This window comes from Ruditapes philippinarum, unplaced genomic scaffold, assembly GCF_026571515.1.
Source record: "Ruditapes philippinarum isolate M1 unplaced genomic scaffold, ASM2657151v2 ctg7573_1_1_1_1, whole genome shotgun sequence".
NCBI lineage: Eukaryota > Metazoa > Mollusca > Bivalvia > Venerida > Veneridae > Ruditapes > Ruditapes philippinarum.
Genome location: NW_026867255.1, coordinates 20,516 through 35,555, shown reverse-complemented (window position 1 = coordinate 35,555; position 15,040 = coordinate 20,516). Strand labels below are relative to the sequence as shown.

General features: G+C 33.1%; 1 protein-coding gene across 1 annotated transcript; it reads right to left on the bottom strand.

Annotated features, from left to right (window-relative positions):
- Positions 1 to 7,886: 7,886 nt before the first annotated feature.
- LOC132735430 (uncharacterized) lies at positions 7,887 to 13,040 on the bottom strand. The gene is made up of 2 exons (XM_060722373.1): positions 12,466 to 13,040; positions 7,887 to 10,726 (listed from the first exon to the last, which is right to left on the bottom strand). Exons 1-2 carry the CDS (start codon positions 12,777 to 12,779, stop codon positions 9,385 to 9,387), a joined length of 1,656 nt encoding a protein of 551 aa, XP_060578356.1. The 5' UTR covers positions 12,780 to 13,040; the 3' UTR covers positions 7,887 to 9,384.
- Between the last annotated feature and the right edge of the window lie 2,000 nt (positions 13,041 to 15,040).

The window sequence follows — 15,040 nt, the reverse complement described above, 5'->3', positions numbered from 1 at the left end:
AAAATAAGAATGCGATTACGTATGGCGCGCTAGTACCCACCTAATAATAAACAAAATTAAAATTAGGTTGGATCGGTCCATATGAAAAAGACAATCATCAAGGGATCAAATAGAGAGAAATAACAATCCCTAAAGAAAGACCAACACAACAAAACTGAAAATGTTGCAGGCTCGAATTGATTGTACCTGTTCATCATGATTGAGCCTGTTCATCAAGTCTAGTTTATGCCATACAAAATAGACAAACTGTAGAATTATACATGTACATGTGGATCATTTGAAGCCGTATTAAGGAGCTGAAGCACATAGTACTTGGCGAATTGAAAGTTGCTGAATTGGTTCTAATGAATAGAATCATTATGATATTGATAATATAGATAGTGATGCTGAAGATATTGCTTACAAAACTCTCGTTTTGGTCGCTTGATTAAACAAGAAAGATTTAACAGCAGGTGTTAAGTGTTGTGTGACAGCTGTAAAAGTTGCACCGTTCTTCACTTCAGTGTTGTTATATGTTTTTTTTCTGGTCCTTCGGGATCATTGATTCCAACACTTTTTAGTGTTGAAAATTGAGTGAAAAGGCACGAGGGATGATGCACCTTTTCATTATCCCTAATCAAACAGAGTCTGCAATCGTCATGTAATTTTGTTGTGATTAACGCTTCCGATGGGGTAACACTTAACCAGATATTTTACAGTCCTTAATAAAATGTTTGCCAGTGCAGATGCAGACAGTTACCCCATTGCACTATCGTTCAACATACCATTGTTGTTGTCATGTCGCTTTTACTCACTCGTTTTTATATATACTAATAGATGCTTACATAAATGTCTCTTATAGTTTATGTTTTTTGCTTTTTCCATATGTATGTACAAATGTGTCTTGCTGGGCTTTCTTTAGGTATTCTTTATTTCTCTCTATTTTGAGCTAATGTTCGTCCAAGATTGACTGTATGTCTGAGTACCTGCGTGACGTGTCCATAATGAATGAATATTACTATATGCATACATAAAATAGCCGTTAAATGTCTAGAAATATGTTAATTATCTTTATATGTACAATAAGTAACTAGTACATGTATTATATTTCAAAATGATTTGATGTGTGCGTGTATCAAACTTGAACTATTATTTTATCATATTAACATAACAAAGTGACTTCAAATATGCTTGGGGTTAAACATGTTATACATCCAACATGTTTATGTATATATTTATGTATGCATAGTGTTCATGTAATTTCTTTTGCACTGTTCAATATATTTTTTTTTGTTAGAAATAAACATGGAAACATGAAATCATACCAATATAATATTATATTCCATTATAATTCACAAGCATTGAGGAAACCAATGACCTTACATACGAATGGTTCAAAAATGCTGTTAGTCGGAGAACTCCAGTTACTGCTACAAACCAACGCATCCAAATTTGCCAAGCAACTTAAAATAGATGCATTCAAGGCTACAATAAGTTGGCTACAAAGTTTCAACAGTATTTGGTACAATGGGTGGCGAAAGGGGTCCAAGTAGAGGAACAGACTTTCCGATTGGAAAAACATCCAAACTTATGTACTTTATCAATATGTAACTTTTAGATACTAATGTAATTGTGTAGTTTATAATCTGCAATATTAACACTGTCTTGTTTTTTTTATAAATGATATGTGGTATGTTAAATATAATTATGTTTGTAATAAATAAAAAAAATATAAATAAACCCTATGTTTGTTACTTTCCTGCTTCTCAACAAAATATTGGCAAAATATGTTCATATATCCAAATTCTGTAGAGACTTCACAGTGACTCCCTGTCTATAATGACCTTTTTTTCTTTTCTCCCATCGAAGGTTACTGTAAACAGTTTTTACTGTACTTTGTTATTCAAATAATGACATTTCATATCATTGTTTTTTTATATACAAATCGGTGAAAGTGTGTATGTAGTTATTGTTTGATATTTCTTGATACACACATACTCATATATAAAGGGAAATAATAACTTTGAAAATAATCATTGAAAGTTTACATTGATATTGTATTTCAGGATAAAAGGAAATAATAATTATCATTTCATTTTCAAATTAAACATAGTTTTGACATGACATTGTTTTTCTTATTGTTAAAATAGAATTTTATGGAATTTTAATAAATTATTTAAAGTTTTGGCATTCTTTGAGAAATGTTAAAACTATGTAGACAACTATATTGAGAATTAAATATAAAATTAAATATAATATTGGATTGAACATATTTATATAGTCAGTTGTATGGTAACGAAAAATCTGGACAAAGTGTGATTCCTCGGAAGCGTTAGTCACAACAAAATAACATGAAAACTGCAGACTTGGTTTGATTACGTCTGTACATATGGGATAATGAAAAAGTGCAACACCCCCACGCCCCCTAGCACCGCCTTAAGCGGTACTCAATTTTCAACAATTAAAAGTGTTAGAACCAATGATCCGGAAGAACCAGAAAGATATAACAAGTACGGGGCAACTTTTTACAGCACATTACTTGAAACTTGCTGTTGTGATGTATACAAATCTGGCCAAAGTGTGATTAGTTACAACACAATAACATGAACACTGCGGACTCGGTTTGATTGAGTTTGTACACGAGGATAATGAAAAAAAGTGCATCGAAGCCTGAGGAAAGTTAAAATGTCAGGAGAAAAGTGATCCCTCAGAAGCATTAAAACAGCAAAATTACATAAAAATCGCAAACTTGGTTTTATTGATACTGTACATAACGGATAATGAAAAAAAATGGAACATCCTTAACGCCCCATAGCACCGGGGTAATAGAAAGTGCAAGTTACCGTCCACGCCCCCTAGCAAAGGCTACCAAGTTGTGATAGTTGCCACATCAGACTTTATTTTCGATAATATCGTATTAGGATAAATTAAACAGTGTAAATATTTATGAATTATTTTAACTTAATTTTACTACTTATAATTGAATTTCATCAATCATATTTGTTTTGTTATTACTGTCGCTAAAATGTGCGCAATGATCAGACCATTCGGGGCTGTAGTCACCCCTCAAACTAATCAGGATACAATGAAATAAATGGACATAAATCACATCAAAACACGAACTTATAATATTGATTAGTATACTCATACTTAGCATCGATCTCGGGCACCATCTATAATGTTTCATTCTTCTTAGTAATGACAGGATGGCACCCTCATTTTTCCTATCTCATTTAAGAAAGAACTGAGTATAATTATACCATATTGTAAGGTAATGTTGAAATATTAGGAATCTGGTCGGACAACAAATACATTATTATGTTAATCAACAAAGTTCAGTTACGTGTAAATTCCTTTGCAACTGTTAAGAACGTTGGCCAGAAGGCAATGTTTTTCTTTAAGGGAAATCTTATTACAGAGTGTCCATCTACATGAGTCCAGTTTAGCGAAAATTTTGTATGAATTATCCTCTGAAATTCTCAGAATGTCCGAAACCCTTCGACTCCTCTGTCTTTTAGTTTGGTTTTACGGCGCATCAACACAGGTCATATGGCGCCGGAACAGGAAAGATAATTTTGGCTAACCTTTGTGTTACAATCTTCGAAACCATCACAACTGCTGGAGTTAAAAAGATACATAAACTCTAGGTTTTCAGTCCTATTTAGACACTTCTTACGGTATATGGATAAACGGTTGCTGCAATTCTGATGTCTCAACCGTTAAGGCAGCCCCCAATTACCAGGGGCTCGATCTCGCTCTAGATTCTACAGTAAGAGTACTGCGTACCAAGCTCGACATTCGGTATGTACAGCTCAATATTCAAGTCCGGGAATCTGAATATCAAGCTTGACATTCCGAATGTTAAGCATTCTGAAGTCGACATATGCAAACAGAATGTCGAGCTATTTATACCAAATAACGGGCTATGCATACAGTTGTCGAGCTCGGAATCCCGGGTGTCAAAGTTCACATTCTGAAAGTCGCTATATGGATATCAAATATCCAGCTACGCATACCAAATATCGAGATCAGCATTTTGAATGTCGAATTATGCTTCTCCAGCTATTTTACCAAATGCCATGGGACCGCCTCCGTTGTCGAAGAGTTAGAGTCGATGACTCATAATCCTTTTACCTCTCGGGCGCGGGTTCGATCCCCGGGAGATGCTTTGGTAGTTTAGCACGGAGGAAGGTAGTCTCTCTCTAGGAACGATGGTTAGGAAACTATCCGCCTATATGACTGAACTACTGTTGGGAAAAGACGTAAAATGAAACAAACAAACCAAATGCCATGCTCAGTTTTCAGAATGTCAAGCTATACAAACTGAATGTGCAATACCTCCCTTCGAGCAACAAACGTAGCTGTAGGGAACGTAAGTCGTTCTTGTTACTGATTCGATGATGCTCCTTGACTAATCCTTTCTAGACTTTTATCAGGAACATATCTCGGGCCGTTGCTGACTACCGTATTTTGCCAAAACTAAAGGAGTAGTATATATCGCCAAGGCCAAAAGAGGAGTATAATTTTCGCCGTTGTTATTTAAGTTGTAAGTTCATACGCCATTGTAAGAAAACAGTTATGGAGGAAATGACTTTTATTTCCATGAACATATGTTATATTGAGGTAAACCATTTTAAATATGAAATAATCTGTCAGAATATGCAAGAAAAAATATCTGACATATGATTGCGGTTTGGATCGGAATGTTCGTCCCGAACTGCTACATATGACATATATTATTTTATAAAGTGCTTAGGATGACGTCATTTCTCCGTTGTTATCTAAGTTGTAAGTTCATACGCCATTGTAAGAAAATGGTTATGGAGGAAATGACTTTTTTCTTCCATGAACATATATCATATTGAGGTATATCCGTCCCGAACCGAAACATATGACAGATATTATTAATCTGTCATATGTTGCGGTTCGGACCGGAATATCAGTCCCGAGGGAACCCCGTACATTGGGCGGTAACGAGGCTTCCCGAGTTACCGCCCATGGGCGGGTTCCCGAGGGACGGATATTCCGATACGAACCGCATAAATATGTCAGATGTTTTTATGCCCCCGGGCATATAGTAATCGAATCGTCCGTCCGTCCGTCTGTCCCTACGAGGTTAACCTAGAACGGCAAGTTGGATTTTTCTTAAGTTCTACCTGTACCAATGGCTTCTAAGTTTACACACTTACTAATCAATACAAAGTACATGATCTGGGCAAGTTACATAACTCTGGCTTTCAATATACCAAGTTATTGCCCTTTTCAGCACTAAGAAAATGAATAATGGTTAATCTAAAACGGCAAGTTGGAAATATCTTAAGTTCTATCTATACTAATGGCTTTATAATTTCCACACTTACTTATCAATACAAAGTACATGATATTGCCAAGTTATATAACTGTGTCATCCATATTTCCCAGTTATTTCCCTTTTTTCACTTTGAAAATAGGGCCTTGTCTGGTTAACCTATTTCGGCAAGTTGGATTTATCTTAAATTTCTCCTAATTGCTTAATTTCTTTAATGATATATTTCATATTTAGTAGGTGGATACCTTTGATGGTCCTCTAATTTCTTGTGGAGTAAGCGGTCTCTAGGGTCAAGGTTAAGGTCAATTTAGAAAATAAATATAAACATTTTTGCTCATACAGCCTTTTTTTTTTAGTTGATGTCTTATTTTAATACAAACATGCCAAGGGAGGTCCTCCTTCTTTGGGTGTAGTAAGGGGTCATTCGGGTCAAGGTCAATGTTACCAATGTCAAGGTCACCAATGTTAAAAATAGATTTGTACAGGTGTATTGACCTTATTTTATAGACATATGTTATTTATAATTAATAGAAACATAAACTGTGATGGAATTAGTGGTCAGTTGGGTCAAGGTAACCTGTGCTAAAAATAGATTTTTACACATTTGCTCATACAGCCTTTATTAAGCGTCAGATATATTTTATATTTGGTAGGTTCTTACATCCTGAACTAGATGATCGATATGAGGACCATCTTGGTACAGTGCTTTGTTTTTTTGTTTTGTTTAAACTACCCGAGTTATAATAGTAAATACCTAATATAATAAATATACATACAGAATTTGTTTTCTCCCACGTAAATATTAAAAAAGGGATTGTTTGAAAATATTGCATCATTTCTTTTCATTCAAGTTTTGTATATAGATTGTATAGATAGCATGAACATCATAATTAGCCAATGAAAATCAGTTTGAATAGTTTTTTCTTGAAATTGTGATTGTAAATGTTAAAGATAACAAGACTGAGTAAAATACATATTTCAAGCTCTCCATTACTTGCTTTTAAAACCGGAAGCAAATATAGCGCATACGCATCGATATCAAATGAACGTGCTACGGACATTTCTTATTGTAAGATATATTGTAAGCGAATTTTTCACCTTAAGATAAAATTGGAGCTTATCATTGACTTTGTGAACAGGACTTAAAATTACGATTATCGTAAAAAGTTGAAGGTACATCGTAAGATCCCCTGTAAAAATGCCTGAATTTTTTTATTGTATTGTAGACATATCAGCGCGTTCCTTCATTTTTCCCAATTATTGTGCTATGTTTGGAAACAGCGATTGAAACCAATACATGTTTATACGAAGCAACAACGTTCGATGTTTCATTTTTTAGTCAATTGGTACAATTATCTTATAAGATCTTATATTGCTTTCTTTTTCTCTCCATAAGCATTTTGTGAAGGCGTCAGAGACAGTTCTATTCCGGAAGTTTTCGGGAGGGAGAATACAAAAATCGTTGAAGGATTCATAATCATGTCATCCGGAATTGGTGGAATTATAACCAGTGAAATTGGAGGTGACGTTTTCATATTGTACTGTTAAGGGCTTAACATTCCTCATACCGGTGCTACGGGGTGTGACAGGCGTTGCACACTTTATTGCTTTTTTGTTGAATAAATTAAATGAAATTGTGCCTTTCTTAGTAAATAAATTGTAATCAAATGTCTCTTTATTAGAATTTTAAAGACAAATTTATCGAAATGCTGACTATTTTTTCAAAACTGATTTTGTACATGATTATATGTTACGTACTTTTAAGATTGAATTACAATGTTACGTACGTGTTTGGAATTTTAGGAACGATGACCAAATGGGACGATAATGATTTGAAGAAAAAATTTCAATATGGAGGCGGCATGTTGCTAGTATCTTCTGTTGTTACGATTGCTGTCTACGTTGCAGACAAAAATAAAGCACTGGATGTGATTCATGCCAAAATTCCTGGAAATTCTGACGTTCCTTTACGGCCCTTTAACAATCAAAGGACTGAGAATAGGAGAAACAGCAAAGAGCACGGTGCTACGTCTGGTGTGCATAACAGAGGCTTTGAATAATTAAATGTCTTCAGCAAATGTCGAACAAACCATATATTCGTTAAACTATAAGTTTCACAATTAAACAGAAATACATTTTATTACAAACTTTCTATATACATTATTATGTACACAGAATGATTCATTCGAACTTTTCATCTTTCTTTTGTACAATACAGTTTCAGTGAAATATTTGGATAAATAGATATTCCTTTAAAAGGAGTTAATTATCTTTTAATCAATTCATATATATATTATTTTATCTCATGAACGACTTTGTAATTACATATTTAAAACTCATGAAGTGCACGATTAGTTGTATAAAGGGAAATAACGTTCATTTTTCACAAAGATAACATATATTTTACCGTAATAGTTCTAGATTAATCTTTAACACTGAGCATGCCGAAAACTGGTTATTATGTCAATTTACATTTAAATTATGCATGTCTTCCTTAGGATTATAGCGATGTTAAGTCTTTTCTTTTTTAACATCATTTTTTACTGCAGAAATTCACTTGAGCATAATATACTTAAGTCTTATGTTTTTTATGTAGCCAGTAAAGTTTTACAGTCTATTCAAACAGACTGTCATGTTGTTTCCTAAAAGATTCTAGTACTTGACAAGCAAACTTTCGTGCGTATGTAGATTCTTTGGTAAAATCATTGTTCATGTTCATGTTACCTTTCGTTACTCAGTCCTACGGTCAGTCATAGTTTGAAGAATGAATCAAGAACCCATTATATCGTTAGTTAATGAAGTACTTTCCCTTCCTCAGAAAGGGCATACATAAGATTAACAACGTTTAAAAAATGGTTTCAACAGCATTTTTGATGTTTGTTACCTGAAGAAACAAATACACAAAATACGGAAAGTTTTCTATCTTGTTTGAAAACTATTTACAATTTAAATTAAATTTTTGTTTCATTATATGGAACAAAACAAAAAAAATTCATACGTTAAAATAGTTAAACATATTTCATCTTTTGTCTAGCTTAAAAAGTGGTAAGAAATCCCATAGTAAAGAGCCAATGTAAAGCTTATGTAATTTTTGTTATGGTTAAGTACGAAAAGCCCCTCATAATTTCTAGTTGTTCTCAATGGTTATTTGCAAGTTTCAAACAGTTACATTAACAAAACCATTCCAAACGTCAACAGCTCGTAATTATTCGTCTATTTTCGTCACATAACGTATCTAATATCTGAATACACTGATGATTTTAATCATTCCTTAATTTATTAAAACAGTTACAAACACCACAAGAGGTGATATACATTCTAATTGTTTACAAGGCTTATGATAGTATGTACATGCATATTCCACACGGTTGAGTACAATATTGTACTCAATCAAGCCTCGTTTTTATTTCCCTTGTTTAAAAGTCCCATATCAAACACATGTTGTACTTCATGTTTATATATACGTGTTTCACTCCTTTAGAACAATGGATGTTAAATAGTTTAATTGCACATTTTTGAGCACACCGCCTCGTCTTATATGCTAGTAGGCTTTACAGCAGTGCAGAAGAACAATATAATTCAGAATGGACTTGATGACTCGGAAAATGAAAACGAGACTTTGCATTTGATACGGGTTTTTTAACTCGGGGAATGAATAACAAGGCTATATTGTACAATAATGCATCATATTTAAACATCAACTGGTAAAAAGATAAATTGTTCTTTGCAAAAACGGTATGCTACTCTTTTATTTTTAAGCTACTTCAACAACATATTTACTCATTATCAAACAATCATATATTATAAGTGTGATAAGAGATTAAGCTCAAGCTTAAAAGATTGATTTTCAAATGTAGTATGCATTAACAATTTATAAAACAATTGATATTGAACGATAAATTATTAAATACAATGGGATATCATTTATGTCAAAACTTTGTCAAGTAAAATAAAGAGAAATTATACAATTTTGAGTCCACTTTATTTTGTTTATAATTTGCAAGACATACAACTGGTACTATTTAAGAAAGACAGTGAGTAGCGGTAAATTTTCCCGACATTATCATTTGTAAATCTACTTTTGGAAATAACACAGACTACTTCAGCTGAATAATTTTAACAATGTCACTGCGGCCCTGTGTTATAATCAACCTACACCTGCTTGTATCAAAACACAGTGACTCGGGATATTGTATGCCATGTGAGTCGTCAACTACATCAGTAATCTTTTGACCATCATATCCTAACTGAAGTACGTGTTGTGAATTATATCCACACACAAAGATGCTTCCTCTACCATCCGTACATACTGATGATACACCTTTCAACTCGGGATCACAGTATCCAGCAACGCGCTGATATTGATCATCAAGGATAATAACACCTATATTCCAGTCTGCAACTACACCACCTCGTAAATAATCACTGAAACAAATTTCTCGAACATCGTTAAACAAATTATTACCTGTGCTGTCTGTTGATATTTTTTGGAGCTCGTTACCAGACATATCATGTATATATAACGATTGGGCATTGTTGGCGATGTAAAGTTTATCATTTTTATAGGAAATTCCAAGACATTTATGATTTATGTTAATTTTTCTTGAAGGCATCAGTTGTGCACCAACGGAGACAAACTGAATAAACGTTGTACTGCTGTAGAAGGTAACGACGGCCTCGTCTTTACTAGTACAACATACACAATAGGGATTCTTGTCAAAACTACAAAAGCCATCAACTGTCATATTTTCAATGTTGACACGCTTGAGTCTTTTATTATTGTAATCTGTTAAAAGAAGCGTTGCATCTTCCAACAGAAACGAGCCAAATATATTACAAGTTGATTTATCGTCTTGTAACTTTACACTCATCTCTTTGATTGTCTTAGCAGAGTAAGGTCTAATTTCCAGAGGGCAGCTTACTCTACCAAAGTCCTTGATATCTCTAACAAAATCCTGGATGACATACTTTACATCAAAAGAGATGTTTACCTGTCCGTTATGTTTGAGAATACCCTTTTCGTTGGCTTCTTTCATTTTTCGATTCGCAATTTTCATGCAAACGAATTGTTGTGATCTGTTACCCTCTGATTTTACCAAATTTTTAGAAATCGTCATTAAATCATTTATGGTTTCATTTGCTTCACGTGTGTCTTTTTCAATATGATCTTTTGCAGCTTGATATTTTCCCACCACTTCCTGTTTAGATTGGTTTGCAACCTTTTCTACATGGTCAATAACCTCTTGTTTTGCATTGTCGATCGCCGTGCCAGCTTCCTTTATTGACATCTCTAACCATACAAGCGCATCTTGTTTCTTTAGTTCGATACTTTTAAATCGTTTTTCACTGTTATCTAAACACCGATTCGTGTCTTCTAGTTCGTTTGCATCGAATAACATGCTGATCTCATCAGGGATGGTATGGACATTTGAACATGCTCTGTTAAAAATAGATCAGCTACATATTTAAGTCCAAGTATATCAAAGTGTTAAAACAAGCAACACTGGAAGGTTGAAAATATAAGACAATAAGATATTCTCACAAAACTACAGAGTCCCTAAGGTGACATTTTCCACACTTTTCCCCCCGGAACATAATTCGTTTTTACGAAATAATAATTTGTTCAAAAAGTTTTAGTAATAATTATAAATAAGGCCTCGAAATTAAGTTCCTGACTGAATATAAGGAATGTAATACAATATAAAAACGAATTAATATTTCCTAAAAACGAATTTATATTACGAAAAACGAATTAATATTTCGTAAAAACGAATTAAATGCCGGGGAAAAATGTCGAGAATGTCACCTTAGAGGCTTCTTACAAAACACTTATTCACTTCTTTTATTTGTTGCTATGAAAATGAGGTAGAATAAATAAAAGAAAAACAATTTTCTTGAAGTACACTCATAAATCAATAAAAAGATTTTTTCACACACAATAAAAGTTATAAGTAAAATATTGACTAGTATTATATATGGCCTTTGTCCTATGCTATACTGGAACTTTTAACTTTATGATCGGTTTAAAAAAAGGAATGATTAAAAATACAAGTCAATGAAGTTGGCAGAGAGGTCGTGGTTTATCTTCATCTGCTCTTTAGGGAAGAATAACGCAATTATATGCAGAAACTGTTTGAATAAAAAAACTAGGTTATGAGGTGATATAAGATTAAAACCTTGTAAACACTTTACACTTAATCTTCATTTTGAACTTTTCAAAATGATTATTTCAATGATAACAAAATTTCGTTCGGATATGGGTTATCTCAGTTCAGAAACTAGGTCACAAAATAAAAAGAAAATTGTTTACACCACAGAGAAATCTGTCTTTATTTTATAAAACCTCTTTATATAGTAAAAAAAAAGATATATATATATATATATATATATATATATATATATATATATATATATATATATATATATATATATATATATATATATATATATATATATATATGGATTAAATATATAAATATATAAATCCATACATACAGCTCTGGGATACCATCGAGCACTCTGTCTAGGGTTTGTACTGACTTTTAGTGTTATTGGATTTATATATATATATATATATATATATATATATATATATATATATATATATATATATATATATATATATATCTTGATAATCATCTCTTTTTGCAAAAAAGTAGTATGCTTATGATATACATTGAATTGTTATTCGCGCGAATCCCGAGCTACCTACCAGATGGTAGTGGTAATTCAAACTAAGCATGGTTTACCCCTCAAAACAGACAGTACTTTTCAGAATAAATATAACTGTAATAAAACTGATGTATATCGCGCGAATACCCAACTACCTACTAGAAGGTAGTTGGTAATTCGGATATTGAATATATTCCTCTGAAAACAGAAAGTTTTTTTGATCAAATGTTACAATTATGTAAGAAGTTATGTGTTTTCTATAATATGGTAACAGCACTTTATAACACTCAGTTTGTTCTTTGCGAGAATACCCAACTACCAACCAGAAGGTAGTTGGCAACTGGAACATATACATGTAAATGTAGGGCTCGAACTCATGATCCCTTGGTTGAGAGGTAGACACCTTATCCACTTGGTCACCGCTCCTCTTTTAGTTAAGATTGAAATCGCTATTTAAAAAAATACATTACGATTATACTTAATTTAAAATATCCTTTATAAAATACCTGTGGTTCATTGTCATGCATGTTGAACAGCCCACCTCATCATGGTCTTTGCAAAACATGTCAACTAACATGGTGGTGTGAATAGCACATCTCTCCGTCGGCAATGTCACCGACAATCCTTGTATTGCATCAGTTAATCGGTCAAGTAGTGTGTGAGAGTTTAATGTAGGAAATCGCGAGTGTGTGTCGACACAAGATTGACAACAGTAACCTTGACATTCAACACAATACCTCACACCAACTTTGTTTGTGCAAGTTAAACATTGAAAATCCAGAAATGCATCCAATGCGACTTCACGACCTCCTGTTGCCATTTTTATTAATTACGACCTATTTTTGGTTAAATATCGTCATTTAATTCCTCCACTTTCGATTTGAGTAGCTGAATGTATAAAATGTCTAACAAAGAAATATACGTCTTAATCCGTTATCGCCCGCTATTGAAACTAGTATCCTCAAGGTTGCGACGTTTTTCTGTCAACAGTGAATAAGGCCAGTAATATGCAGCATTTAATAAAGTTCACGTCACATGTGATAGGGCAGAATGTAGTACGGTATCTCATGATATAAACACGCTGTAAATCTTATAATTTTATCGGTAAAACTACATAACATGTGAATGCCCTGTTAGACTACATCGTATATAAAATCACTTTTTGAGGTGATACATCGTTCAGAATGGCTGGTAGATGTGTGTGTATGGTGTGTGTATATGTGTGTGATGAGGGTCCCATTCGCACGTTAGGGCACATAAGTCACTATTTTATGTCGAGTTCTCACTTCGAACATATCGACAGTCATGCCCTTAAAGTGTTAATTTTGAAACACAAAGCGACAATAGTTTACCTCAGTGAAATATCCACAAAGTATATGATAAACAAATGAATACTGAGCTAAATGTAAGTCCCTATACAGCGGTCAATGAACATCTAAACAGAGAGTAAGATAAGACAATATGAAAATTTCATGTTGATGCAAAAAAGGGCACCGCCGTTCAAGCCAACTCTAGTAGAACCCTTCCTCGACGTATCAGCCTACTTTGCAAGGACCTACGGCTTCAGTCAAGTCATCGGCAGCTAGTCCACAGGAACAGGTTCTGAACTTAATTTTCACCACCCCAAGTTCTTCAAATCTTCTGCCGATGTCCAGTGCCTCTCAAAGACATGCACGTTCCAAGTTGAAGGAGAGAGAGGTGCAAAGATGTTAGTAAAGCTTTGTATAACATACAAAATTATCTAGAAAATTCTGAATTTATCATTTATAAATATTGACCATTTTTAAAAATAGAATCGTTAATTGATATGTTTGGTTTTATGAGAAATAAACACTGACTCGTTTTATTAGATTAGAATAAAAAATGTAGTTTGCATTTCAAGTATTAAACATTTTTTTTTAATAAAACGGTTGCGTACGAACGAATTAAATGCCGGGAATGCCTACATAAGTACTGTAGAATTCTGGTTTGTGTTTTTCAAAGACTATATAAAGCCAGGAATGAGTTGGTTAATTAAGATCACAAGAACAACAACAACAACAACAAAACTTAAAAAAAAAAACATTATTACGATATTGGAAAAGTCTGAACAATCTAGTGCTAAATGCTATGATATAAACAAGAAATAATCTTGAGATATGTATGTACAGTATTACGTCCCAATTATTCAGCTAGATAGCTATATATGTATTTTACTTGAACATTTTACTGAAATATGGGATTGAAATGTGATCTTGGGTAATTGGGGGACGGAATGACGACAATTAAGTGTTATTACTTTTTTCTAAAATGTGTTAAAGAAATGTTATACTGCAACACGAAAAAGCAAATTTATTCCATATAACTTGTAATTCAGTGTAAGGTCGGAAATTTGAACACCAGTGGAACAAGCTAAAAATATAAAAAAATATTTAGAATTCAAAAGACCAGAATAATCTGAAACAGTTCTCATGTTACATTATCTGTTTTTATTATAATACATAATATGTTAAACATGACATAATAATTATCGTTTATATCATGAAACGCATGACTGTTGAAACAATTGTGCAAAAATAACGCTAAATTGTTCAAATTTATGGGAAAACGACTACTTTGAATAGTTATAGTAAAGTGCATGTTCGTCAAATTAAAAATAAATGAATTAGCAATACGGCTGCTAGTATATAACTGCACATAATACTAGTAGTTTCCTTTCTTTTTTACAATTTAACCAGTATATCTATATCACCTTATTAGTATGCAGCTTATTTTTAGGCATGGAGGAGCATGAGCCCTGTTTCGTTACATGGAGGAGTAAGTGATATGTTAACAATACATGATTGGTTAATGAACGTTTACAGACGTTTTAATAAAATATATACATCATGCACATATGGTAGTTTCAAACGACTTTATGAAGCAATATTCAAGTGCAATTAAAATATGAAAACCAATTAAATGTAAACATGAACATATTATTGTAATCTGTATCATCAAGTCGTTTGAAAGACAAATCTGAAACGTCTGGATGATACAGACATGTGACCTTATAATTGGCCCTCTCCGGTCTTCTGTATTCGAGGGTCACCGGTCTCCAAA

Bases quoted from the DNA above. Each gene is read 5' to 3' on its own strand.
- LOC132735430 (XM_060722373.1), bottom strand. From the start codon at position 12,779: ATGGCAACAGGAGGTCGTGAAGTCGCATTGGATGCATTTCTGGATTTT. The intron at 10,727-12,465 runs GTATTTTATAAA...TATTTTTAACAG, and splicing joins TGCATGACAATGAACCACAG to AGCATGTTCAAATGTCCATA.